The sequence below is a fragment of the Dasypus novemcinctus genome, chromosome 10 (genome assembly GCF_030445035.2).
Source record: "Dasypus novemcinctus isolate mDasNov1 chromosome 10, mDasNov1.1.hap2, whole genome shotgun sequence".
Lineage (NCBI taxonomy): Eukaryota > Metazoa > Chordata > Mammalia > Cingulata > Dasypodidae > Dasypus > Dasypus novemcinctus.
The window spans coordinates 3,945,878-3,970,674 of record NC_080682.1 but is presented as its reverse complement, the minus strand read 5'-3'; the positions used below and the strand labels follow the sequence as shown (position 1 = coordinate 3,970,674).

The 24,797-nt window shown below is 54.1% G+C and overlaps 1 protein-coding gene across 3 annotated transcripts in view; it reads right to left on the bottom strand.

The window, feature by feature from the left end:
* SHANK2 (SH3 and multiple ankyrin repeat domains 2) overlaps nucleotides 1-24,797 on the bottom strand; it is a 619,022-nt gene that overhangs the window by 495,548 nt on the left and 98,677 nt on the right. For all 3 annotated transcript variants that reach the window (XM_071217914.1, XM_058304998.2, XM_071217913.1), the window contains one exon: nucleotides 13,302-13,536. In XM_071217914.1, coding sequence (XP_071074015.1) covers nucleotides 13,302-13,508 — 207 coding nt within the window. In that variant the 5' untranslated portion in view covers nucleotides 13,509-13,536. The remainder of the gene's footprint in view (nucleotides 1-13,301; nucleotides 13,537-24,797) is intronic.

The following is a 24,797-nucleotide window of genomic DNA, read 5'->3' as shown; positions in this document are numbered from 1 at the left end:
CCACCTCGTCAGCTGGCTGAAATCACATGCACCCTTCATACCTGGGTCCCGCGTTGGCCCCCTTGACGAAGCCTCCCTGGCTGCCCACGGGGTGTGCTGACCACGGAGCCCCCTCGGTCAGAGCCCAGGAGCAGTGTGCCTGCCCGCGCGGCCCAGCGAGGCCTCAGCGCACCCTGCCCGCTGCGTCTCCAGGAGGAGGTGCCAGAGCTATGCTGCGGGAGATCAGCTCTCCCTCCCCATTCTCCTTCTCCAGGTAGGAGCCTTACTTCTGTTAGTCATCTGAGCTACTCACATGACACCCTGACCGCTGAGACGGCCAGACTCCTCTGAGCGCCCCTGGGGTGTCCGGGCTGGGACTGGGCGGCTTAAAATACGGAAGACTTGCCCCTGGGTGTAATCTCATCTCCAAGGCCAAAATCAGAGCGAGTCTCCTGAGCAGCAAAGGATTCCTCCTGGGATCTGAGTGGTCTGGGAATTAGAAGAGGGGCTGGAAGGGTAGGAACCGAACATCTAACGGGGGACAAGGGGTCTGTGTCCAGCATCAGCCTTGGTTTAATGACGGACATGGCAAACCAACATCAGGGAAGACTCCCAGCATTTCTTCAGCAGCTTTTTTTTTTGTCTTTATTTATTTTTTTAATGTTACATTAAAAAAATATGAGGTCCCCATATACCCCCCACCCCCCTCACCCCACTCCTCCCCCTATAGCAAAGATCTCCTCCATCATCATGAGACATTCATTGCATTTGGTGAATACATTTCTGAGCACCACTGCACCTCATGGTCAATGGTCCACATCATAGCCCTCACTCTCCCATGTTCCACCCAGTGGGCCATGGCAGGACATACAATGTCTGGTAACTGTCCCTGCAGCACCACCCAGGACAACTCCAAGTCCTGAAAATGTCCCCACATCACATCTCTTCCTCCCACTCCCTATCTCTAGCAGCCACCATGGCCACTTTCTCCACACCAATGCCACATTTTCTTTGATTACTAATCACAATAATTCATGAATAGAACTTCACACCAAAAGCACGAACAGCGAAAGAACAAATTGATAAATGGGACTTGCTCAAAATTAAAGCCTTCTGCACCTCAAAGGAGTTTGTCAAGAAAGTGAAAAGAGAACCTACACAATGGGAGAAAATATTTGGTAACCATATATCGCATAGGAGACTTATAACTTGCATATATAAAGAACTCCTATATCTTGAAAATAAAAAGATAACCTATTTAAAAAATGGGAAAAAGATTTAAATAGACACTTCTCCAAAGAAAAAATACAAATGGCTAAAAAGCACATGAAAAAATGCCCCAAATCTCTAGCTATCAGGGAAATGCAAATCAAAACTACAATGAGATACCATCTTACTCCCATAAGATTGACTGCTATGAAAAAAACAGAAGACTACAAGTGCTGGAAAGGATGTGAAGAAAGGGGAACACTCATCCACTGCTGGTGGGAATGCAGAAGGATCCAGCCATTCTGGAGGACAGTTGGCGGTTTCTCAAAAAACTAGCCATAGATTTGCCATATGACCCAGCAATTCCACCGCTGGGTATATACCCAGTAGAACTGAAAACAAGGACACAAACCGATATATGCATACCAATGTTCATAGCAGCATTGTTCACTATCGCCAAAAGTTGGAATCAACCCAAATGCCCATCAACACATGAATGGATAAATAAAATGTGGTATACACATACAATGGAATGCTACTCAGCTTTAAGAATGAATACACTACAAACGCACGTGATAACATGGATGACTTGAGAACGGTATGCTGAGTGAAGCAGCCCAGGCATTGAAGGACAAATACTACATGACCTCAATGATATGAAATAAGAAAACCAAGCTGCCTCTTCAGCAGCTTTTGTTCTAAGCTTCCCCAGCACCCAAGGCCCTGATCGCCAAAGGGAGGTTTGTCTGGCCCAGGTAAGCCACCCCTTCTTCGAGAGCATCGCTCCATCACACACGTGCTCTCTCATGGACTACCGCGTATTCGGCAGATTACAGCGTCTCGCTACTCCAGGCTATGGGCTGCTTGAGGACAAGGGTTACGTACCCTTCCGGCACAGTCAAACCGAAACTCAATGTATGCTGCTAGGAGTGAACTGCAGTGGATAAAAAGGCTGCACAAATGGAACAATCAGATGCTAGAGAAAGGCCTGCACTCTCAGTAACGACGCTGATGGTGGCAGCGACCGTGCGCCGAGGACCTGGTTTGTGCCAAGTGCATTGTAAATACGTCACCTCGTGTTCCTAAGAGGAGGCTCTATGTTAGCCAAGTCTGCAGAGCAACAGAGAGGGGGAAGGCCACATCATTAACCAATAGGAAACACGAGTTCTTCCTTTAGAAAAGCTTGCGGTCAAGCTCCACTCTAAAGGAAGAGAGCCAAGATGCTGTCATCCCGGGTCAACGTAAGTTATAGTTAACTCAGCAAGGTGTGAGGCTGAAAACCGAAAATACCCAGACACGCCGGGAAGACCACAGGTGGTGGAGGCAGGCACCCAGCCCGACCTGCCCCTCACGGGCTGCGCGACCACGGCAGGTCTCGTCAACGGGCCAAGCGCCATGCAGCCGAGGCACGACTTGCCTCGTCGATGACTCATACACGTGATCAATGGGGCATCGCAGAACCTTGCAGCTCTGGTGCCGGGTGCCCTCCGGCAATGGTTGGCATGCATTTTACCAAAGCTGAAAAGTGTCTGCCCTGCCAGGGCAGCACGCCCGTCTTGGATGGGGCTGTTTTGACTTGCACCAAGATGGCAAAAGAATTTCATCCTGGTTAGTAGCTATCTTTCCAGATCTGTTTTGGGGCTTATAAAACAGAGCTGACAACCATGGCTGTTTCGTAAGATTTTAATGAGAGTAAGAGAGTGTCTAGACAAAGCCTGAAAGGTCAGTAAATATTAGGCCCTATAAAATATGTATAATTAAGCCGCTTGTCTGAAGACTCTGCAAAAAATCTTCAACGACGCAAGGCTAGAGTTGCACAGACGTATTCAGGCACCACCTTCTCTACCAAGTTTGTTAATCCACACCCTCGCGGTGAGCGTCACTCCAACTTGCCTTGACGTCCCCCGGCAGCTCAGCAGACCCAAGACGGGGAGACAACAGCCCAGGCGTTGGGGGGCAGTGGCCCAAACGGGGCCCTCCTGCCTCGCCGTGGGCAGGGCCCAGGCCTGGAGGCGCAGGCTCTAACGAGGACCAAGAGGCCACCTGTGTGCACCTGTGAGCAGCCTTCAGCGAGAACCCCGGAAAGGCTGATGGAAAGCCAGGGTTCCGAGCACCTACGTCACCACAGAGACGTGCACTGCACATCTAAAACGTCCTCCTACCAGAACTGTAGCTGGTGCTGGGGTTTAGTGTATACCCAGGGGACCTGAATCTCTGGACTGCCCATGTGATAGCCAGGCCCTGAGCCTCAACAGACTTCAGCTCCTACACTCTGGTTTATTGGCCTTACCCCACTCAGCTGACATGGAGGTGAAGAAGGTCAACCACCACACCACGGAGCCTAGAGTGCCTACAACTGCAAGCAGGAGGATTGCACCCAGCATCCGTGTGGAATCTAAGCCCCCTCTTGATATAGATGTGGAGTGGACACAGCCATTCTAAGGTCCACAGGATGGAGGAATAGAGTATGGATTAGAGTGGACTTACTGATATTCTATTCATGAACTATTGTGATTAGTAATCGAAGAAAATGTGGCATTGGTGTGGAGAAAGTGGCCATGGTGGCTGCTGGCGGTAGGGAATGGGAGGAAGAGATGTGATGTGGAGGCGTTTTCGGGACGTGGAGTTGTCCTGGGTGGTGCTGCAGGGACAGTTACCGGACATTGTATGTCCTCCCATGGCCCACTGGAGGGAACGTGGGAGAGTGTGGGCTATGATGTGGACCATTGACCATGAGGTGCAGCGGTGCTCAGAGATGTATTCACCAAATGCAATGAATGTCTCATGATGATGGAGGAGATTGTTGCTATGGGGGGAGTGGTGGGGTGAGGGGAGTGGGACCTCATATTTTTTGAATGTAATATTTTAAAAAATGAATTAAAAAATAAAAGAAAATAAAAAAGAAAATGAAATAATAATGATAGTTTTAAAAATAAGAAATAAAATTCAGAAAATTAAAAAAATTAAAAACAATAAAAAATTGGGATAAAAATAAAACAAATTAAAAATTAAAATAAAACATCCTCTGCAATTACGGTTTATGTCCCCACCGATTTCTTGATGATACATTTTGGAAGACCCACAGTGAACCCAAGCTCGGCAGGAGGCATTTAAAGGCGCACTGAGGAGAGCTCTGGCCTTCAGGAGATGCTCATCTCTCATCTGCGGATCGCACGCCTCTGAAATAGCACCAAGGTCGACCTGACTGTAATTGGGTAATTTCTAAATGCAACTGTTCAAATGAAATAAAATTTCTTGCTGCAGATAAAGACCCATCAGCCTGGCACTTCTGGTAACAAACACTGAAGCGCTGGCATGGGAGCATGTGCAGCTTAAAACTAAGGACATCTACGGAATGGGGAAAACACTGGGTGATCTTGACCTGAAAGGACAGCCTGCCCTAAAGATGCTCAAGTTCAAGTGTCCAGCTACTGTTCCTAAATGTTTAAACAGTATCGGGGGGAAAGGGGCCATGGATTAATTTTTCCATTCAGAACAGCATTTTCAAAAAATGAAGGCGTAATAGCAGCCCCGCTGTGGGACGCTGTGCTGCATTCCTGGTGTTTCCTGCGGGGAAGCAGAGCTCTCCTCTGCCGCTGTCAACTGAGAGACGCTGGCTTGGGGTCTGCCGGCAATTCGTGTCTCCTTGGAGGAGAGCTAATTTTCCTCTTTTAATAGCTCTAGTTTCAGGTGGGTCAGTCGAAAGCACAGCATCTGGTGCTGACCATTCAGAAGCAGCCAAACGACGTGGAAGTAAAAAAAGGTGAAAAATGGTGGATAGGAGGGCGATTAAGAAATCCTGACTGCAAACATGAAGCACTAGCTGTATGCCAGCCAGTCGGGCCAAGTGAGGGCATTAAATGCACCATCTCCTCATGACATTCTCCTAGAGACAGATGCTAGGACCCCAATCGCCAAAGAGGCAACACTTCAAAAGCTTTAGAGGTGTTTCCGGAATCCCCGAGCCGCAAGAGGCCAACAGGAGCTCAGGGGCAGCCCCGACGGCCAAGCCAGCAAGCTTCACCCCCACCCGGCTCTGGGCACACAGGTGGGGCGATGAACCACGAAGACGCGAGCGCCAGGTGGGTGTGAGCCGAGCAGCCAGGGGCGCAGTGGAGGCAGGTGCTCTAGCCAGACGGCAACACATGCTGCTCCCCACACTCCTGTCCAGCAGAGGAGAGCAGTCACCCCTGGGTGGTCAGCAGAGCCAGAGCCGGGCTTCAGGAGTCAGGAAGGTCCAATCCCAGAGCAAGGGTGCTGGAAACCGAGCCTCACACTCGGGCTGAGTGCAGTAAATTAAGGATCGAGGATCTGGGTATTGCCACTTTCGGGATAACTCCTGTCTGCTCAGGACACCGGTGGGGTTTCACCAGCACAGCCTTCTAAACACAGCACTCTCGCCACAGCGTGGGATTGACAAAGCTTTTTCTACAGAAGGCGCAATAATTCCTGACCACAGCCACCTTTTCCAAACATAATTTTCTTGGAGAAATTTAAGCAGGTATTAACTCTAAGCTCAAGCATCAAGTAAGGCACTGTGTGAGACCCTGGCGAGCTGGGCCAATCTCATCCATGAAAAATATTAACCTAGTATCTAACAGAGAAAGGTACAAACAATCCTTACAACACGTACAAATTACCCGGGTTAAGCCATTTTTCAGGAAGAAATGATATTTATGAAAATAAAGCCCCTCTTGGGCCATCTGTTGGTGTGCCAGGTGAAATGAATAATAAGCAACAAAGCCCATTATTCTCCGTTACCTTTGTTTTAAGCAATTTCAGCTTAGCGCTTTCCTGACTAAAGCTGTCAAATGTAATCCACTCCACTTAAGGACAATGAGGCCCATTATCATCACCACTTCTTAAGAGAAAATAGAGGCAGAGGGAAATCCCGGGGGGCTCGCTGGCCTTAGCAACCACAACAAAACCTTCTACCCCCAATGGGGTGATCCAAGTATATTCTGCAAAGGACACAGCGGTCTGACCCGAAGCAGGGAATAAAAGTCCAAACCATACATGGTTGCAATGTAAAAGGAATGGGATGGATGAATGGATAGGTGATAGATGGAGGGATGGGTATAAAGATGATGGATGGAGAGATGGATGGATGGATGGAGGGATGGATGGATGGATGGAGGGAAAGATGGATGGATGGATGGAGGGATGGATGGATGGATGGAGGGAAAGATGGATGGATGGATGGGTGGATGGATGGATGGATGGATGGATGGATGGAGGGAGGGAGGGAGGGAGGGAGGAAAGGAGGGAGGGAGGGAGGGAGGGAGAGATGTGTAGCAGTTTGAGATTATGAATCCCAAAAAGAGAAAGATTATGTTTGAAAACTAATCTATTCCTCTGGGTGTGACACCCTTTGGCTGCATTAAATTCAGCTGAGGTGTCTCTGATTAGACCACCTACTAAGACTGCTTTGAGGGCTTTTTGAGTCAGTAAGGCATGACTCAGATTGAGTCCCTGTCCACTTGGTGGGTCCCATATAAACGGACACTCACACAGACAGACCGACACACAGGAAGTGGGAGCTGTTATTTTTGATCTGGCCATGTGACAGAAAGAAGGCAGCTCAAACAGTTGACACCCGGGGAGAAAGTCATTTTGCCTGACAGCTTACAGATGAGATTGGAGGGGACAGCCGAGACTGATACAGGAAGCCTTATGCCAGCCTGCAGCTGGAATGGTGAAGGAGGTGGGCCACAGAGCCTCAAGAGGAGGGGGAAGTCCAGAGGGGAAGGCTGAAACCACACAGCTACTGCCAGCCACCTTGCTTCAACACAGGGACGATAACTTTGGTGAGAAAGCAACCTTGAGTTGGACTTGTTATGGCATTATAATTGTAAGCTTTTGCTCCAAACATACACCCTTTAAAAATGTCAATAGACTTCTGGTCCTTTGAATCAGCAGCCTTTTGGCAAACTAATACAAGATGGATGGATGGATTGATGGATGGAGGATGGTGGATGGGTAGATGGTGGATGCATGGATGGTGGATGGAGAGATGGACAACTAGAGCTGGAGGCATCTCTGAGCCTTCTTCAACTGTGAAGATGTCAGAGAGAGAAACAGGGTCCAGCCTCAGACCTGAGCTCCAAGCTGACAATGTTGCAGGAAGGTCTAGGCTGTAGAAAGAGCCAGAGCAGACCAGCCAGAGGGTCACAGAAGCACCCCCTGAGCTGTGTTAGGAAGATGAGTACAAGGTGGGGAGATGGGAGGGTCAGGGCAGGGATGCCAGGGAAAGGAACGGCGCCTGAATGCCAGCTAAGCTGCAGGCAGGGCCAGGGACTGGCAGGGGCGGGGTTCTGGCTGCAGGGAGCGAGACACCCCCAAACCGAGCTTCTTCCTGGGCCTCAAGCCTCCCTGGGACTCACTTACCCAGAGCCCAGAAGGTGGTAAAGAGAACCTGGCAGAGGCAGAGTGCAACCGAGCCAGGTGACAGCTTCCCACCTGGACAAACACATTCGAGGGAATCAGGTACAAGCATGAAGTGGAAGGAGGAGGCAGCCACCCAAGACAACTCTCCACGGCCACCCGGCAGCTCTCCACGGCCACCTGGCAGCTCTCCACGGCCACCTGGCAGCTCAGCTCTCCACGGCCTCCCGGGTAGCTCTCTATGGCCACCCAAGACAGCTCTCCACGGCCACCCCAGTCCTAATTCCCTACAAGTGTGGCCTCGGCTAGCTCCTGAGAAAAGACGCGCAGCTCCCACCTCTCAGGGACCAGGAGGAATTAATTTGACGCATGCATAACCATACATCAAATGGATCTTTTCTAGGCAGCAAACAATGCCCCCACAAGCCTTCCAGAACCTTCTCTCACAGTGGATGGCCGCCTCATGGACTTGGCAGGATGAGAAGCAGCCATCATGGCCGGCTTCTCAGCTACTGCAGATTTGGTCTCAACACTTGTCAAGACAGATGAATTCCTCCTAACGTTGCAAAACACAGGAAAACAAATGTAAAAAGTTAATACAACGACAACGCGTCCATAGGGTGTGACCTGAGACAGAAAGAAAAAGAGGAGGCCAAACACGAGGTGCGCAAGGTGAAACCTCCCTGCTCTGTGCGTTCTATTTTGATCCTCAACGATAAGGAGAAGCACCAAGGACACTTTGAAATCAGGCCTATCTGACAGTCCATTTGGAAACAAGTGACAGATGAGGGAGCGTCCCCCTCGGCCGATGTGGCGGGGGCGGGCGCGGGGGGACGGGGCGGCCAGGGCCCTCCTGGCCACGGCGAATCTAGAGCTGCTGCTTCGGGGAGGAATTGAAGAGCGAGAGAAAGAGCAATTGGGAGCGACTGGAAGGGCAATTAATTGTCTCTGAGGGCATCAGCACAGCAGCTGAAAGGCTTTTTCCTAAATGAAATATTAAATGCGAAGACGCATTTGTTTAATAAATGGAAGCACTGACTGAAGCTGAAAAAGGGAGACTCGTTTTCCTGGCGCAGCTTCCAGCGGGTGGAAGGTCCATGCGTCTCCATTAACTCGCTAAGCCGGTCCTGCGGCTTAAAACCAGGGCCGACAGCTTTAGCAGAGACCTGGGTGCCAGTCCTTGGGTGGGGGAGGGCTGGGGTGGCCAGTGGAGACCCTGGAATGTCACATTCGGTCCCCTCACCTTTTTTCCTGTGCTCTGCTTACGCCGCGATCCTCAGCATGGCTTCAGACCCGTGTGCCTTCGTGCCAGCTTTGTTCTCACATCCACATTCACCGCCCCCAAAAATGGCAGTGACAAAACCATAGTTTCTACTGATTTTGGCAGATACAAGGCCAAGGCCAGTTTAACAACTTTGGCCAGGAGTCACCCCACAATAAGCCCACTGAGCGTTTGAGATGGTTCAGAGACCAGAAGGAGCGGACGCCGTCCCCGACGCCGGAGCCCGCCAGGCGGCCAGTCCTTACAGGGCCCATGAGCCCACGGGCTTCGAGTGTCCTGGGGGGCACTGGGGAAGTGCTCAGGTGGACTGTGAGCCCCGAGGGTTTAAAACTGTAGTCCCACCTGGCGGTGGATCTGGAAACACCCATCACCCTGTGGGGAGACAGCAGGAGCCGCACATCTGGACGGAAGAGGGAACAACGCCAAGAGTGTCTCTGGACACCCCGCCTCCCAACGGGCGGATGCCACAATGACAACCTGCTGGGCTGCTCCCCTCGGGGCCTTTGTGCCAGATTCCAGGGACGTCACGGGTCCCCAGCTACAAAAGTCGACCTGGCGAGGGGCGTGGCGCAGGAATGACAGCCCTGTCGTGGCTGCGCATCCACGCCCACGGGATCTCCGGGCCCAACCTGCAGGGCCTCAGATGTCTTGGACAAGGTGAGGAGAGATGGTTTTCGGGAGGTTCTGAAAACAGTTACACTCCTGAGAGGGGAGCCTCAGCCCCTGGGAGGACGTGCCTTCCATGGAGAACACCTGCTACTCTAGGACTGCAGAGCAGGTGGCCCTCGGTCCCCATGTCCCCACAGAGGACAACATGCCCACTGAAGAAGCGAGCTGCGAGGAGCCGTGGCTGTGGGCCACAGAATGACTGTGGGCATCCACACCCCCATGCACTTGTCAACAGCTCCTCTTTCCCAAGACCCTCCCCGAGAGGCCCACGAGGCACCCCGGCAGCTAAGAGGACAGGACGGAAGTCCTGGCAGGACCGGCAGTCCAAACGAGCGGGCTCCTCCTCAGGAGAGCAAGGTAAGGGCCACTCCCCAGGCCGACCGCTGGGCCCGAGGCCAGCCCACATGGCCTGGCAGAGGCTCCTCACCAAGCGGCAGTCCTGGCAGAATCGCGGCCCCCCAAGAGACACGGCCACATCCTGCCCCTGGTTCCACAAAGGGGACCTTTTTGGGGTTTTCGAGGGTGGGATTAGAATAAGGCAAGGCCAGCTGGACTGTGCCCTGATCCAGTACAACCAGTGCCCCCGGAGAAGGGAACTGGACCCAGAGCCAGGAGAAGAGCACAGAGGAATAGAGACGGCTCCTTAGACACGGCAAAGCTCCGGGGACAGACAGAGCCGTTCACCTGAGAGTCTACAATGACCTTGTGCAAGAGCAGAGCAGCTGTGCCCGGAGAGGAACGAGCCCAGGAGAAAGACGAGACTTATCCCAGCCTCCAGCTGAGAAAGGAAGGAGCTGGGACCATGGAGCCTTAGGAGGAAGAGGACGCCTGAGCCCTGGCAGACATGGGCAGCCGTCTCGCCCCAACACATGACCACAGACTTAGGTGAGGGGAGCAACCTACACTTTAGGGTCTTGTGACTGTAAGCGTTGACCCCAAATAAATACTCTTCCTAAAAGCCAACAGAGCTCTGGAACTTTGCCTCAGTTGGGTACTCTGCACCCAGCTCCTGGGCGAGCACGCTGCTCTCTGCAGCACGGCGGCCTCTCTTAGCGATCGCCACCCGACTTGGGCCTGCCCGTGGGACGGCGAGGGACAAGGCCGTGTTCCGCCCACGATGCTGATTTACCTCCCCAAGCTCCAGAGAGCTCCACAGGGTGTTCAGAAATGAGGAGGGCGAAGTCTCACCCTGCTCTGCGCGTGCAGGGGACTCCAAAGCCACCTTCAGACCTGTCACAGCAAGGCCGCAGCCCGCCCTCGCCACCTGGCGACAGAAACCGCCCAGGAAGAGGCGGCAGGCGTCCCGTGCGGGGATTGCCCGGGGGCAGGAGACTCTGCCGTGCCCACAGCAGCCCCTCGGGGTGACTGGGATGAAAAGCCACAGCAGGGGCATGCTGGGCGCGGGCCGGCAGGGACGGAGGCAGGGGGTCCTCGAGCAAGAGGGGACCGTGGGGGCGGACAGCCTGGACAAGAGCAGGTGCTAAGCTCATCTGCGTTTCCACAGCTGCCGGAACAAATGACCACACACGGGGTGTGGCTGAGGACAGCACGCGAGTGCTCTGGGATCTGGGACTTCCGAGTCCAAACTCCGCTTCTCTGACTGAAACCGAGGTGTCGGCAGGACCACGCTGCTCCCTCCAGGACTCCGGGGGGAAAGCCCAGTTCATCGCCTTTGCCAGAGTCGAGAGCTGCGTTCCGCGGCTCGGGGCCCCTCCCCACATTCGCCGAGGCCGGCGGCGTGGCCCCCGGCTCTGGTGGCCGCCCGGCCTTCCTCCTCTGTGTCAAATCCTCCTCGTGTGGCCACGAGCCATTGTGTTTGGGGATCACGCAGATAACCCAGGTAACCTCCCCACCTGACGGAACCCACCTGCGATGAGGCGCAAGGCGGGCCATGGTCCAGGGAGGAGGCCTGGGCGGCGTCAGCCTACCAAAGCCGCAGGGGAAGGCACCCCACCCCATCGCGCCTCTCCTCCGTCTTCTCATCCCGCCTCAGCTCATTACCCCTGGGTTACTTTCACAGCCTTCTCCCACAGACACTCTTATTTGCTATTTGCCTACATTCTGGCCCTGGCGCTTAGGACAGCTCCTGGAGTGTCTCGGAATTCGGATGCTGGCTGAACAGGTGACTCTGCAGAAGGACCAGGGGCCACCGCATTGAGCTCCTTGAGGAGTGCCCACCACCCCAGGCCAGTAGAGCCACCTCCAAGGAGCACTGCAGGAGCTCCTCGAGGAGTGAGCCTTCTCTTGGGCGCTGGAGAAGTAAGACTTGGAACATTTGTCTCTGTTTCAAGCAGCTTCCAGTTTCATCAGAAAGCCCCCGTGGGCACATGGAAAGAAAAGCCAATCAGGGAAGGAGGAATGTGGGTGCTTTCTCAGGGAATTCCGTCTAAAAGAGCCTCAGGAAGGGCAAGGGGGTGCAATCACGGACACTTGCTTCCCGTCACCCGGAGAAGCACTCAGGGCACCGATGGCATGCCTGCCCCGCGTATCCAGCAGGCCCTGCAGCTGGAACCCTGCCTCTGCCCCACCCGTGTCCCCGTGAGCTGCCATCAGGGCAGGTGCACCTGCCAACAGAAACAGGACACCCTGTGGCTACTGGCGAGTGGCATGGGGAGTGAGGGGGGCTCGGGCCTGGAAGCACCAACAGGAGTGCACCATGCAGAGAAGGGGTGCACCGTGCAGAGAAGGGGTACACTGTGCAGAGAAGGGATGCACCATGCAGAGAACGGGTACACCGTGCAGAGAAGGGGTGCACCATGCAGAGAAGGGGTACACTGTGCAGAGAAGGGATGCACCATGCAGAGAACGGGTACACCGTGCAGAGAAGGGGTGCACCATGCAGAGAAGGGTACACCGTGCAGAGAAGGGGTGCACCGTGCAGAGAAGGGGTACACTGTGCAGAGAAGGGGTACACTGTGCAGAGAAGGGGTGCACCATGCAGAGAACAGGTACACCGTGCAGAGAAGGGGTGCACCATGCAGAGAAGGGGTACACTGTGCAGAGAAGGGGTGCACTGTGCAGAGAAGGGGTACACTGTGCAGAGAAGGGATACACTGTGCAGAGAAGGGGTGCACTGTGCAGAGAAGGGGTGCACCATGCAGAGAACGGGTATACCGTGCAGAGAAGGGGTACACCATGCAGAGAAGGGGTGCACCGTGCAGAGAAGGGGTGCACCATGCAGAGAAGGGGTACACTGTGCAGAGAAGGGGTACACTGTGCAGAGAAGGGGTGCACTGTACAGAGAAGGGGTACACTGTGCAGAGAAGGGATACACTGTGTAGAGAAGGGGTGCACTGTGCAGAGAAGGGGGTGCCAATTATGGCCTCTCCCCTCTGACTCTGAGCCACTCCTTCTCTTCTCATAAGGACACTAGCCAGGTTGGATTTAGGGGCCCCCTCTCCCCAAGAATGGCCTCTTTTTAACGAATCACACCTGCAAAGAGCCTATTTCCAAAGAAGGACCACCACGGGTACCAGGTCAGGAGTCCGAGTTAACCCCACTCCTCTTTATCTCCACGCCCCACAGCTGGCAACAGGCCTGGCACACAGTAGGCACTCAATAAATGTCTGTGGATGGCAGCCGTCACGTGCATCCTGAGAGGCAGGTAGAGGGGCAGCAGCGGGGGCCGGGCGTAGTGGAGGGTGAGTCCGCGTCCCGAGGGCGAGCACGGCCCACCCGGCGGCGCAGGCCCCTTCCTGCGTCCAGGCTGCACGTGACGCTGACGAGAACCGGACAAGAGGGCAGGAGCAGGGGCGCGACGTGGGCGCGCCGGGCTCACCGTCTGCTGCAGGTCCTGGATGACGATGCGGATGACCAGTGTGTTGGCCTGGCCCTCCTCCGGCCTGGCGCCGCCGGGCTTCTCCGCTGTGGCCCGGATGGTGTCATAGATGGTCTCCTCCCTGGCGCTGTCCGACTCCGACCCCACCGAGTAGTCGGAGCAGCTCTGCGCCATCTCGTCCTCGCTGGACGTCGGGCTCCGCGGCATGGCGGCCTGCCCTCAGCGGCCGCCGGCCCTGTAAGGAGCGGACGGAGGGAAAGAAACTGTGAGAAACGTGGGAAACACGTGTCCACACAAAAATCTGTAAAAAAAAAAAAAAAAGAAATAAAATAATATATCTTTCCTTATTTAAAAAAGCAAAAACAAATATATGTCCCCACAAAAATTTGTAAAAAATAAATAAACTATCTTTCCTTATCAAAAAAAAAAAAAAGGGGGGGAGAACTGTCCAGGGCCAGCGGAGGCTGGCACTTGGATGGGGGCTCGGTACCCTGACTGCCCGAGAGCCACCTGCCTGCGTGGAATGAGAGTTCTCTAAAGGTGGCGACATCCAGATGTCAGTCTTTAGAACGTTACAGGTTTCAGCCCCCCAAGCCCGTCCCTGGCTGGCACTGGGGGGGGGGGGCTGCCCTTCCAGGTGGGGCGGGGCTCCAGGGTTGGTTCTTGTCACCCCCGTCCACGAGGCGGCCTCCGTCGGGCACTGCCCGGGGGCACCAGGACTTGCTCACCTGTGCCACCTGCCCCGGCCACTGCCCTCGTGATTCAAGACGTTGGGAACAGGTCCACCTGGGGCCCCACCAGTGCTCAGAAAGGTCCCAGGTAGGACACAGGTCACCAAGTCTCAGCACCTGCCAGGGACAGGAGAGGCCCCCCGTCCACGCAACGGCCAGAGCTTCCTGACGACAAACGCCCCGGGAAGCACGGACGGCTGGGCCTGTCACCCCTGCTCAACTGTGGAGCCGGTCCTGGGGCAAAGCCACAGGACAGCCGCCGCCCTCCTGGGACCTCAGACACACCGGCGCCAAGTGGACCGCAGGGAGCGGTGGCGCGACCGCCAGCAACGCGAGCCCCGAGGGGCGGCGAGACGCACGGGTCCGGTCAGCGCCGAGGAAACCAGCCGAACCAGTGGAGAGCACCGCGGGGCTGCTTGGTGGGACCCACCCCTGGTGTACACACCTGGAGAGTTCACATGAAAATAAAAAGCAACCGCAGCCCCCTCTCCATCCACTCCCCACCTTGGTTTCTTTTCCTCAAAAGCCCTACCTGCCCGACACTGCCCCTCGCACACGCCCCACTTGCTAATTTCTGTCTTCTGCTCTGACACGGGGGGCCCCTGGGGGCAGGGAGTTCTGTGGGTGCACCTCCAGCACATGGCACACAGTGGCCTGCGACAAGTATGTACCTCCAGCACGTGGCACATAGTAGGCTTGCAATAAATATGTACCTCAAGCACCTGGCACATAGTGGGCCTGCAACAAATATGCACATAGTGGGCCTGTGAAAAATATGTGCCTCCAGCACTTGGCACATAGTGGGCTTGCAATAAATATGTATCTCAAGCACTTGGCACATAGTGAGCCTGTGATAAACACACGCTGAATAAGGACCAGGGCTCCTGGATACAGCTGCCCACAAGAGCCGCTGGACACGGAAAGGGGAGGCGTGGACAGAGCGAGGGAGCCGAAGCCAACGGGGCGGCCAGGCCCCAGCTGACCAGGCACGGCTCCCAAGCTCCAACTCCTGCTGGCATGCAGGAACACAAGCCCCCCATTACCAGACTTTCCAACATTTTTAGATAAGTCAACTTTTAGGTAAACACGTGCAATCTGCTGTATTTTTGCAATCAATTTGCAGGCCAAACAGAACGGCAGAAGGTATGGGCGCCCGGGCGGCCAGGTCCATGGGTCCATGAAGGGTCACGAACACACACGCCCAGATCGTAATGTGTGGGAACCCCAGGGTCTTCTTTCAGGAAAGAAAACAGCAGGGTGCTTCCGCCAGGCAAGACCCGAACCAGGCCTGGAGACAGAGCTGACGACCGGGTGGGCGGGTCGCGAAGGGCTGCGGTCACCCCGGCTCCCGGGGGCACCGACAGACGACCTCCTCGGACGAGCTGCCCGTCCCCCTGGCATTGGCTTTGGACGTCACCGTCCCAAATGGAACCTTGGCTTCGCAGCCTCTGGTGACAGAGGCCACCCTGGAGCATCTGTAGAGGCGCAGCGAGTGTGAGCAGATGGGAGCCGGGCTGGGCGATGACGCACCCACCGTCCAGGGCAGGCCTGGGGGCTCGGGCCTGGGGCCGCCCACCATCAGGAATTCGGGCGCACAGTCAGCAGTTCTGGGAAAACATTCAGTTATTAGCTTCTGGGTAGGGTGCCAGATAAAACCAGGGCATTTCAGGTAAACTGTGAAAATCCCTTGTTTTAAGTGTGTCCTGCTACTGGATGGGACACACTTGTAATAAAAAAGCACCCGTTGTTCATCTGAAATCCAAATGTACTTGGGCACTGGCATCCTGGATTTCATCTGGCAGCCTCCAAATCTGAAAACTAGAGGAGTCAGGGTCAGGTTGGGTGAGGGAAAGGGTTAATTACCCACCCCCCGCCCCGGCAACCATTCTCAGTATAACTAATCTCTCAGGGGGAAAATACCAAGCTCTAAAAACCCGGGTCGTGACGTTCAATGACTTCTAGTATGTGTTTCTTTCATCAGCCCTACTGCAATACCTATTAATAAAAAATTTTAAAAACCCAACCACCTAAAAACAGTTTTAACAAATGGGTGGTATTTAACTGCCAGATTGCTCCAAGAAAACATAAGACCTTAGAGTAGCTCTTCAGTTCCCTAATACCTCGGACAGGCAAAGAGATTTTCCTACTCGCTACTTTTTTCAGAAAGCAACAGCGAAAATATGAAAGTTGAAAGGACAGAAGATTTTTTAAAAGCCTCACACATTCCGCATCAGCTGGACGTTCAAGAAAGTGGACTGTAAATGTGTGGAAACGGGTAGAGCTGACGGCAGCACATTATAGTGAGTCAAATGGGGTGCTCTAGGGAGGTTAATGTCAACTGAAAGGAAGCTAGAGGACAGCCAGGGACTGCAAAACACGGTGATTTCAGTGGTGGATGATGACTGTGGTTAACAGCACAAATATAAAAATGTCTCTACTACAAGGTATTAAGAATATGGAGATACAGGGGAAAATACAACTAATGTAACATATAGACTATGGTGATACAGGGGAAAATACAACTAATGTAAAAATACAGGGGAAAATACAACTAATGTAACATATAGACTATGGTGATAGAGGGGAAAATACAACTAATGTAATGTATAGACTATGGTGAACTGTAACATTGCAATATTTTTACAGCAATGGCAAGAAGGTGCCAGCCCCTACACTGAGGGTCAGTGACGGGGGCTTCCAGGGGTGTGGGGGTTTTTCCTTTTAGGGTAGAGGAAACGTTCTGAAATGGACTGAGACGACGACAGCACAACTCTGTGATGAAACCGAGCGTGCTCTCTGGATGGACTACAAGGCAGGGGGCCTTAGAACATGGGGTTCCCTTGGTGAATGCTGGACTGTGGTTAACGGTACAAACATGAGAACGTTCGCTCATGAACGGTAACACGGTGTTACATTGTGGCAAAAACACACCACATATAAGCCATGGACTGTATCAGCAGTAACACTGTGACATTGTTCTTTCATCACTTTAACAAAGGTGTCACAGCAGCGTAAGGTGTTGGTGGCTGGGGCGATGCATGCGGATCCTGTACGGCATGCGTAGCTGTTCTTTAAAAACCTGAAATTTAAAAAAGAGGGAAAACAACAACAACAAAACACCTCATAGCTGATGCAGACTCTTTATCGAGGTTAGAGTTACAAAGACCTTGGAAATCACCTCCATAAAGGCAGAAGGTCATCAGCTGACCTCTAGTTCACAGCATTCTTTCAACAATGAAAAAGGCTTTACTTCAAATGGAATTGTAGGGAAGCGGACTTGGCCCAGTGGATAGAGCATCTGCCTACCACATGGGAGGTCCGCAGTTCAAACCCCGGGCCTCCTTGACCCATGTGCAGCTGGCCCACGTGCAGTGCTGATGCGCGCAAGGAGTGCCCTGCCACGCAGGGGTGTCCCCCACGTAGGGGAGCCCCACGTGCAAGGAGTGCACCCCGTAAGGAGAGCCGCCCAGCGTGAAAGAAAGTGCAGCCTGCCCAGGAATGGTGCCGCACACACGGAGAGCTGACACAACAAGATGACGCAACCAAAAGAACCACAGATTCTTGTGCCGCTGACAACAACTGAGGCAGACAAAGAAGATGCAGCAAACAGACACAGAGAACAGACAACGGGGGGGCGGGGAGGGCCGGGAGGAAGGGGAGAGAAATAAATAATAAAATATATCTTTTTAAAAAAACAACAAAAAAATGGAATTATAAACAGACACCCTATAACTTAAACACATTAAAAGCAAGATTTGATGACTATTCATCATAAAAGGAGTGGGAACCCCAAGGCTGACCTGGCGCTCTTAGCAAACATTTAGCCTCAGGCTCAAGGTCAGAGCTGCAGGAGAGCCTGCACAGCCTCCGTCAGAACCTGGAATGCCTGAATGAATAGCGGAGGAACCCTTGGTTCCACCCATGGTTTGAAGATCGTTCTTCAAAAAGATGACAGCAAACAGGCATCTGGGGTGCAGGAGGTGTGGGGTTCAGTGAAGAGTGGGCATCCTGCAATTCCAGAGTGGACCAGGTGTAGAGATGCGGGCAGCCTTCGGAAAGTAAAAGAAGGGTGCATTTCTGCTTTCTGCTCATTTAATCTCTCTCTCTCCTTCCATCAGTTGAGAAGGGCCTGGAATTCATCACAGCCCAGGCGGTGGGCTGCTGTACCTGTTTCCGTAACAGTGGATCTTCTGGCATGGCCCCCCTAACACTTGGAGGATGGACCTGCCCATTCAGGCTCCCATATGGTAAGACCTAACCTCACGGGCTGCCTGGACATTTGGAGCCCCAAGGCTCTCCCCACCCGGCTAGTTCCCCTATCAAGCCAAACAGCTGTGCCCCACCCCGCCCTTAACCTAAGAGGGCTTCCCTTACCTGCCGATTATTCAAACAAGCCAACCACCTCTTCCTGTAGGAACTGGGGGCATCTCACCCTTTCGCTACTACAAAGCCTGCCTCCCCCAGTTCCCTCTGCTCCCAGGAGCAGCCCCCCGTGGCCCTGTGTGGCGAGGGGTCTACTTGGCCCCCGGGTTGTGGGTGTCTGTGATTAAACACAGCCGCTGTCCACCTTGTCTACCAGGTATCAGGTGTTGCGTGATCGGCCACCCCCAAAACGCAGCTGCTGCAGCATCACCTGTCCATGGAGTCCCAGTCCCTGGGGGGGGAGGCCTGGGGCTCGGACCGCACCTCCGTAGCATGGGGAGCTGCCCCATCTGGGTCAGACACCACCTACTCCAGGGACCCTTGCCTGGAAGCCCCCCACGGCCGCACCCCAACCCACTGCCCCTTGAGGGAGGTGGCCCACCGGGCACACTCGCTGACCGCGACTGGATGTGTCCGTCTGGGCCTCCCAGCCCTGTGTTAGGGCTCGGTCCTCGTCAGCATTTCACGTACCGTGCGCCCAGCCCCCAGGGGGTCCCAGCCCTCCCCCACCCGACGTGCTCGGTTAACAGGTGCGGGGGCCATGTTGATGAAGGGCTCTCCACTTACCCCGGTTTTCTTGGAACTTCCCCACCTGCTGCCTCGAATAAAACCTCCATTACCATTATCTTTGGTTAACTCGGGAAACAAGCTCTCGTGATGTATTTTTCGCCACCACTTCACGGCATTTTCTTCCACCCTGGATTTCTCTCCTCCGTCCCCCTCAGGGCTCAGCTCCCTCTACCTGTCAGATCCGACTGCCCGTGGCAGCACTAACTCTCCTTCCTCTCACTTCCGAGGACCCAGAGTCCATCCCCAGCTGGTAGCATCAAATTATAGCCTAGGCCGCCATCTTCGGACCAGTGGCCTGAGATCGAATTCCACCTCTCCCTGGCTCTCTGTCTGCCATTCCCCCCAAACACTCCTATTTCCTGGGCAAATAAGTCTGGGAAAGGTAACCAGATTAAACAAAGGTACACAGGTGACTGCTGCAGAATTATCAGAGTTGTTTACATGGTCATCTCTAAGACGTGGTGGCAGCACTTCCAAATGCACTAGCCCCAGACACACATTTCCAGTGGAGATGGCAGGTATCGCCTCCCACAATGGATACTGCCCGCCCATTTCCCACAGAGTCTTGCGGAATGCTCCGCTCGAGCCCAGGTCTGGGGCGGCAGCGGCGTCGCGCACTTATCGTGCACGTCCCGCCGACGCCAGCGCTTTGCCAAGCACGATCACCTTAAATATCTGCGTGACCTGCTGGCGCAAAGATGCTGACCGCAGGAAACCCGTGTCCACCAAGTGATCTGAGCCCAGAAGAAAAGGACTCCAGGGATATCACGGCCCATCAATATCTTCTCCTTCGTGCCAAAATCAATATCCCTGAATAAAAAATGAGCGGCTGACAAACCCGGTGCCTTAATTAAAGCAAGACAAATCCTGATGCAAAGATGCGTCACAGCCTTGCTGCTACCTTCTATGAAGACGTGGAGCATCAGGGTCGTGAGAAAGGTCCAGGCTTCAAGGGGAAAAGACGATGGTGAGACGGAAGGTTCCCGCGGTCTGTCTGTTTCTCCCCACGCTGCAGAACTGCCCTGGGAGGTGCCGCTCCCGCCGTGGAGGGGAGACGCGAGTCGGTCATCACCCCCTCAAGGCCCAAGGCAGGTCCAGCAGCCGCCTCCCCCCAGGCTTTGCAAAGAGCAGCTGGGTTCCCGTGCAGCCCCAGCGAGCCTCTCTGTCTGGGCTCTCGCTGCGCGCAGTTTCTCAAGAAGTCCTGGTTTTCTGCTGGGGTACGCGGAGTCTTCCGGGCAGAGCCCCTAAGGTTCTGCCAGCCAGCCTGAGCCTCCCTCGACTACTCCTGACACGCCCAGCCCCTTCATCTTCTGGTTTACGCAGAAACCACACACCGGAGACAAAAGGAGTGGCTCAAGATAAAAGGAGTTGACGTGTGGAAACACAAATGAGACGAGGGCCAAAAGCTCAAGATTTCCTCTCCTGGGATCCGCAGGAGGAAATCAAGGGGCGATGATGTGGACCTCCCAAACCACGATCAAAACACTTGGCAAACTGGGAATGAAAGAGCGTTTCCTTAACTTGATAAGAGCATTCACCCAAATCCCGTATGAAAATAAACATAACACATAAAGATGCAAACAGGTACATGAATGAATCAGTTAAGGAATAAAAGGAAGGGAAAGGTCATTTTTCAGAGGATATGCTTCTCAACATGGAAAATCCAAGAGAACCTAGGGACAAATTATTTATTTCAGCAAAGATGCTAGATAAACAATTAATATACAAAAGTTAACTGAATTCTATCACATTAGCAATTAACAATTTCTTTAAAGTTTAAATATTATAACACCATCAATAACCAAAGGTATCTAAAATATTTAATAAAATATGTGCAAGATCTTGTAGAGAAAAATGAACAAATAAAATGAAGGAAGACCCAAAAAGTAGAGAGAGAGCGCATGGCCATGCACGGTAAGCTTGACTATCTTAAAGGTGCAAGTTCTCTGCCACATAATCTATGAATTTGAAGTCATTTCTAATGAAAACTCTGGTAGGATTTTTCAGAGAACTTGCCACTCTGATCTTAAAGTCTACAGAAGAGGGGAAGGGCCAACCAGAGCCAAGGTAGCTTCAGGGACAAAGAGAATTGCTCTGTCAGATGTCAGGGCTTACTGAAATGTGTAAAGCGCAAACTGTGGGGTATGGACACAGGAACAGACAAACGGATGCGCTGAAAATGCAGAGAACGCCGGTGCAGGATTGGGAAGCATGGGTTCTCACAGGTCACAGGAAATAGAAGAATAAATACATGATGCTGAAACATACGGAAAACTAAATAGATGCCTCCCTCGATAAATAGTAAGCTAACCTGGATGATTTAGAGACTTAAATTGAAAAGCAAAACTGCAAACAAAAAAGCAAAAATGGGAAACAGATTTGGCCCAACGGATAGGGCATCCGTCTACCACATGGGAGGTCCACGGTTCAAACCCAGGGCCTCCTTGACCCGTGTGGAGCTGGCCCATGCGCAGTGCTGATGCGCACAAGGAGTGCCCTGCCATGCAGGGGTGTCCCCCGTGTAGGGGAGCCCCACGTGCAAGGAGTGTGCCCCGTAAGGAGAGCCGCCCATTCGAAAAAAACGCAGCCTGCCCAGAAGTGGCGCCGCACACACGGAGAGCCGACACAGCAAGATGACGCAACAAAAAGAGACACGGATTCCGGGTGCTGCTGACAAGAATACAAGCGGACACAGAAGAACACACAGCGAATGGACACAGAGAGCAGACAACTGGGGTGGGGGGGGGAGGAAGGGGGAGAGAAATAAAAAAAAAATAAATCTTAAAAAAAAAAAAAGGAAAACATGAGACCATGTCTTCATACAGTGGCCGTTAGGGCAGGGAGTGTTTTGGATACTCAGTAAACGTTGCATTAGTTCCTGTGGCTTCTCTAACCAGTGACCTCCAAGTCAGTGGTGAAAAGAACACACCTCCGCTGCCTTCCAGCTCGGGGTCACAAGTCCAGAACCGGTGTCATGGGCCAGTTCCTCCAGGGCTTGGGGAGCCTCCGTGGCCTGGCCTTCTCCGTGGCCAGTGGCCCGCAGCCCGTGGCCCATGGCCCTCCCTGCCTCTCCCGAGGGCCTCCCTCCCACCGCTCCCGCCATCACTCGACACCTCCTCCTCCTGTGTAAACCCCGCCCCTCCCTCGTCAAAGGACCCTGTGACTACACTTGGGGCCCACTCGACAGTCAAGGCCACCTCTCACCCCAGGTGGCTGACCCGGTCACATCTGCAAGGCCCCTCTCGCCGTACAAGACCACACTCAGGCTCCCGGGATTAGGGCGGGCACTCGGGGGGCCCCTCTCCAGCCGCCCACAAAGGCATTAACTTAGAATTTGGTGAATGAATCACAGGAAGAGGGCACAGGCTGACACATTCCACTCTGCCACAACTACAGTTCCTATCACACGGATCCCGCGGACGGCGCCCCAGAGTTCTCCAGCTGACGGAGGGGAAGCACGTCGAGAACACAGAAGAGTCCTACAGGGTTCGAAGGAAATGGCCCAAACGCAAACGGCCAGAGCCAGGACACGCCACCCGACGCGGGCGGGCAGGAGCAGGGACCAGCGAGGCAGGAAAACACCTGCCCAGGGCACCGGGAACCCAGGGGCTGCACGTCCTCCTGGGAAAGGCGGGTGGGGGGGCTCCAAGGGGCAGGGGCTTGGCCTCCCCTCGGAAGCGTCCCCTCTGAGAACGTCACGGTGAAATTTAACGGGGCTAATGGGACCAACAGGGGTCGGGATGTGCCACGTAAACCCTACGCAGCGTCGTCCCCTGCCCTGGCATTGGCGCTGAAAATCCCCGCATGCCTCGGCAGCCCCAGCGCCCGGGCTCCCACGTCCTCCCGGGATAGGTCCCTCCCCAAAGACGTTTGCTTCCAAAAGACACCAGTTTCCCCCAAATTAAAAATGGCCTCTGCAGATGACAGCTACTGAGTTTCCTTTTCTTCGAGTCCACCTGAGTCACAGCTGAGCGCGGCGGGAGGCGTGGCTGTCCCCGAAGGCTCTAAAACCACCTCCCCTTACACCCAAGGGGGTGCCTCCCAAGGACCTTCCGTGCTTTCCTCTTCCGACGTCCACGCGTGTCCATGGCTCGCTCTCCGGTTGGAGGAGGCGTGGCCGAGAGTGCGTCGACCTATTGCCACCCCGGGTGTACTGGCCTCCTGTGGCTGCGCTAACAAAACATTATATTCAGAGCACAGCTGGGTGGCTGAGAAGAGCTGAACCGGAGGCCTCGGTTCCGAAGGCAGATGTCCAAAGTCAAGGTGCCGGGCAGGCCACGCCCCTCCAGAGGCCCTGGGCGCTCAGCTCCTGGCCTCCTCGAGCCCTGGAGGGCATCGCGTCCTTTCCTGGCGGCTGCAGCTCCCCCCGCTCCGCTGGCTGGCCATCCCGTGTGTCTGTGTCCTCTTCCTATAAGGTCACTGGGGATGGCATTTAGCATCCACCCAGAGAGCCCAAGGGCTGTGTCCTGATTCCAGACCCTTCGCTTGATCCCATCTGCAGACAAGCGGTGCTCAGGGCCCCGGGGTTGTGCTGCGGGGTCCCCTTTGGAGACCACCGGTCTGCGTCCAGGCCGCGGCAATGCCCGCCCCATCCTCAAGCACATGGGCTCCAGACGAGGAGCGCGACGCTGTGCTTGCACGCCGGACGGGCCAGCCGGCACCTTACGCTGGAGGGAGCATCTACTAAAGGGCAAGGGGAGGGAAGGGGACGTGGCTCAACGGATCGAGTGTCCACCTACCATATGGAGGGTCCAGGGTCTCCTGGCCCGTGTGATGAGCTGGCCCATGCATAGTGTTGATGTGTGCAAGGAGTGCCGTGCCACGCAGAGGTGTCCCCCGCATAGGGGAGCCCCATGCACAAGGAGTGCGCCCCGCAAGGAGAGCCACCTCATGTGAAAAAAGCGCAGCCTGCCCAGGAGTGGCACCGCACACACGGATAGCTGATGCTGCAAGATGATACAACAAAAAAAGGGACTCAGTTTCCCAGTGCCCCCGGAAAATGCAAGGGAACACAAAACACACAGCGAATGGACACAGAGAGCAGACAACAGGGGTGAAGGGGAGAAAAGTATATAAAATAAGTCTTTTTTTGACATTGTATGTCCTCCCATGGCCCACTGGGTGGACTGTGGGAGAGTGTGGGCTATGGTGTGGACCATTGACCATGAGGTGCAGTGGTGCTCAGAGATGTATTCACCAAGTGCAATGAATGTCTCATGATGATGGAGGAAAATGTTGCTATGGGGGGAGAAGTGGGGTGAGGGGGGTGGGAGGTATATGGGGACCTCATATTTTTTTAATGTAATATTTGAAAACTGAATAAAGACAAAAAAAAAAGGACAAGGTGAGCCCCGCACCCACCCCCTCTCCCCTTCCAGGCACAGCCTGGAGAGCACCCAGCAGGGCACCTTCTCCTGATGGGAGAGAGGTGCAGCAGCTCCTGCCATCTCCAGACTTCTGCGCCGGCTGCTCTCCCCGCGAGTGACCTGTGAGGACAGGTCCCTGCTTGCCCTCTGCGGCCCACCCAGTACTCGTCACACCCCACCCAGCCTTGGCCGTTCTCCTTTGTGCTCTCAATGTCTGACAAAAGGTATCTTTTCCTTCTTTCTCTGTTAACGGCTGTACCTCCCGACTTCCAAGGAAGACCGCTTCATGACGGACAGCGTCTGTGCCTATGTTGTTCACTGCTGTAGCCCCAGGTCCCGACACGGCACCCTCTTACCACTGAAAATGGCTTAAATGTCACCAAGAGGAAACAAAACCAAAGACGGCA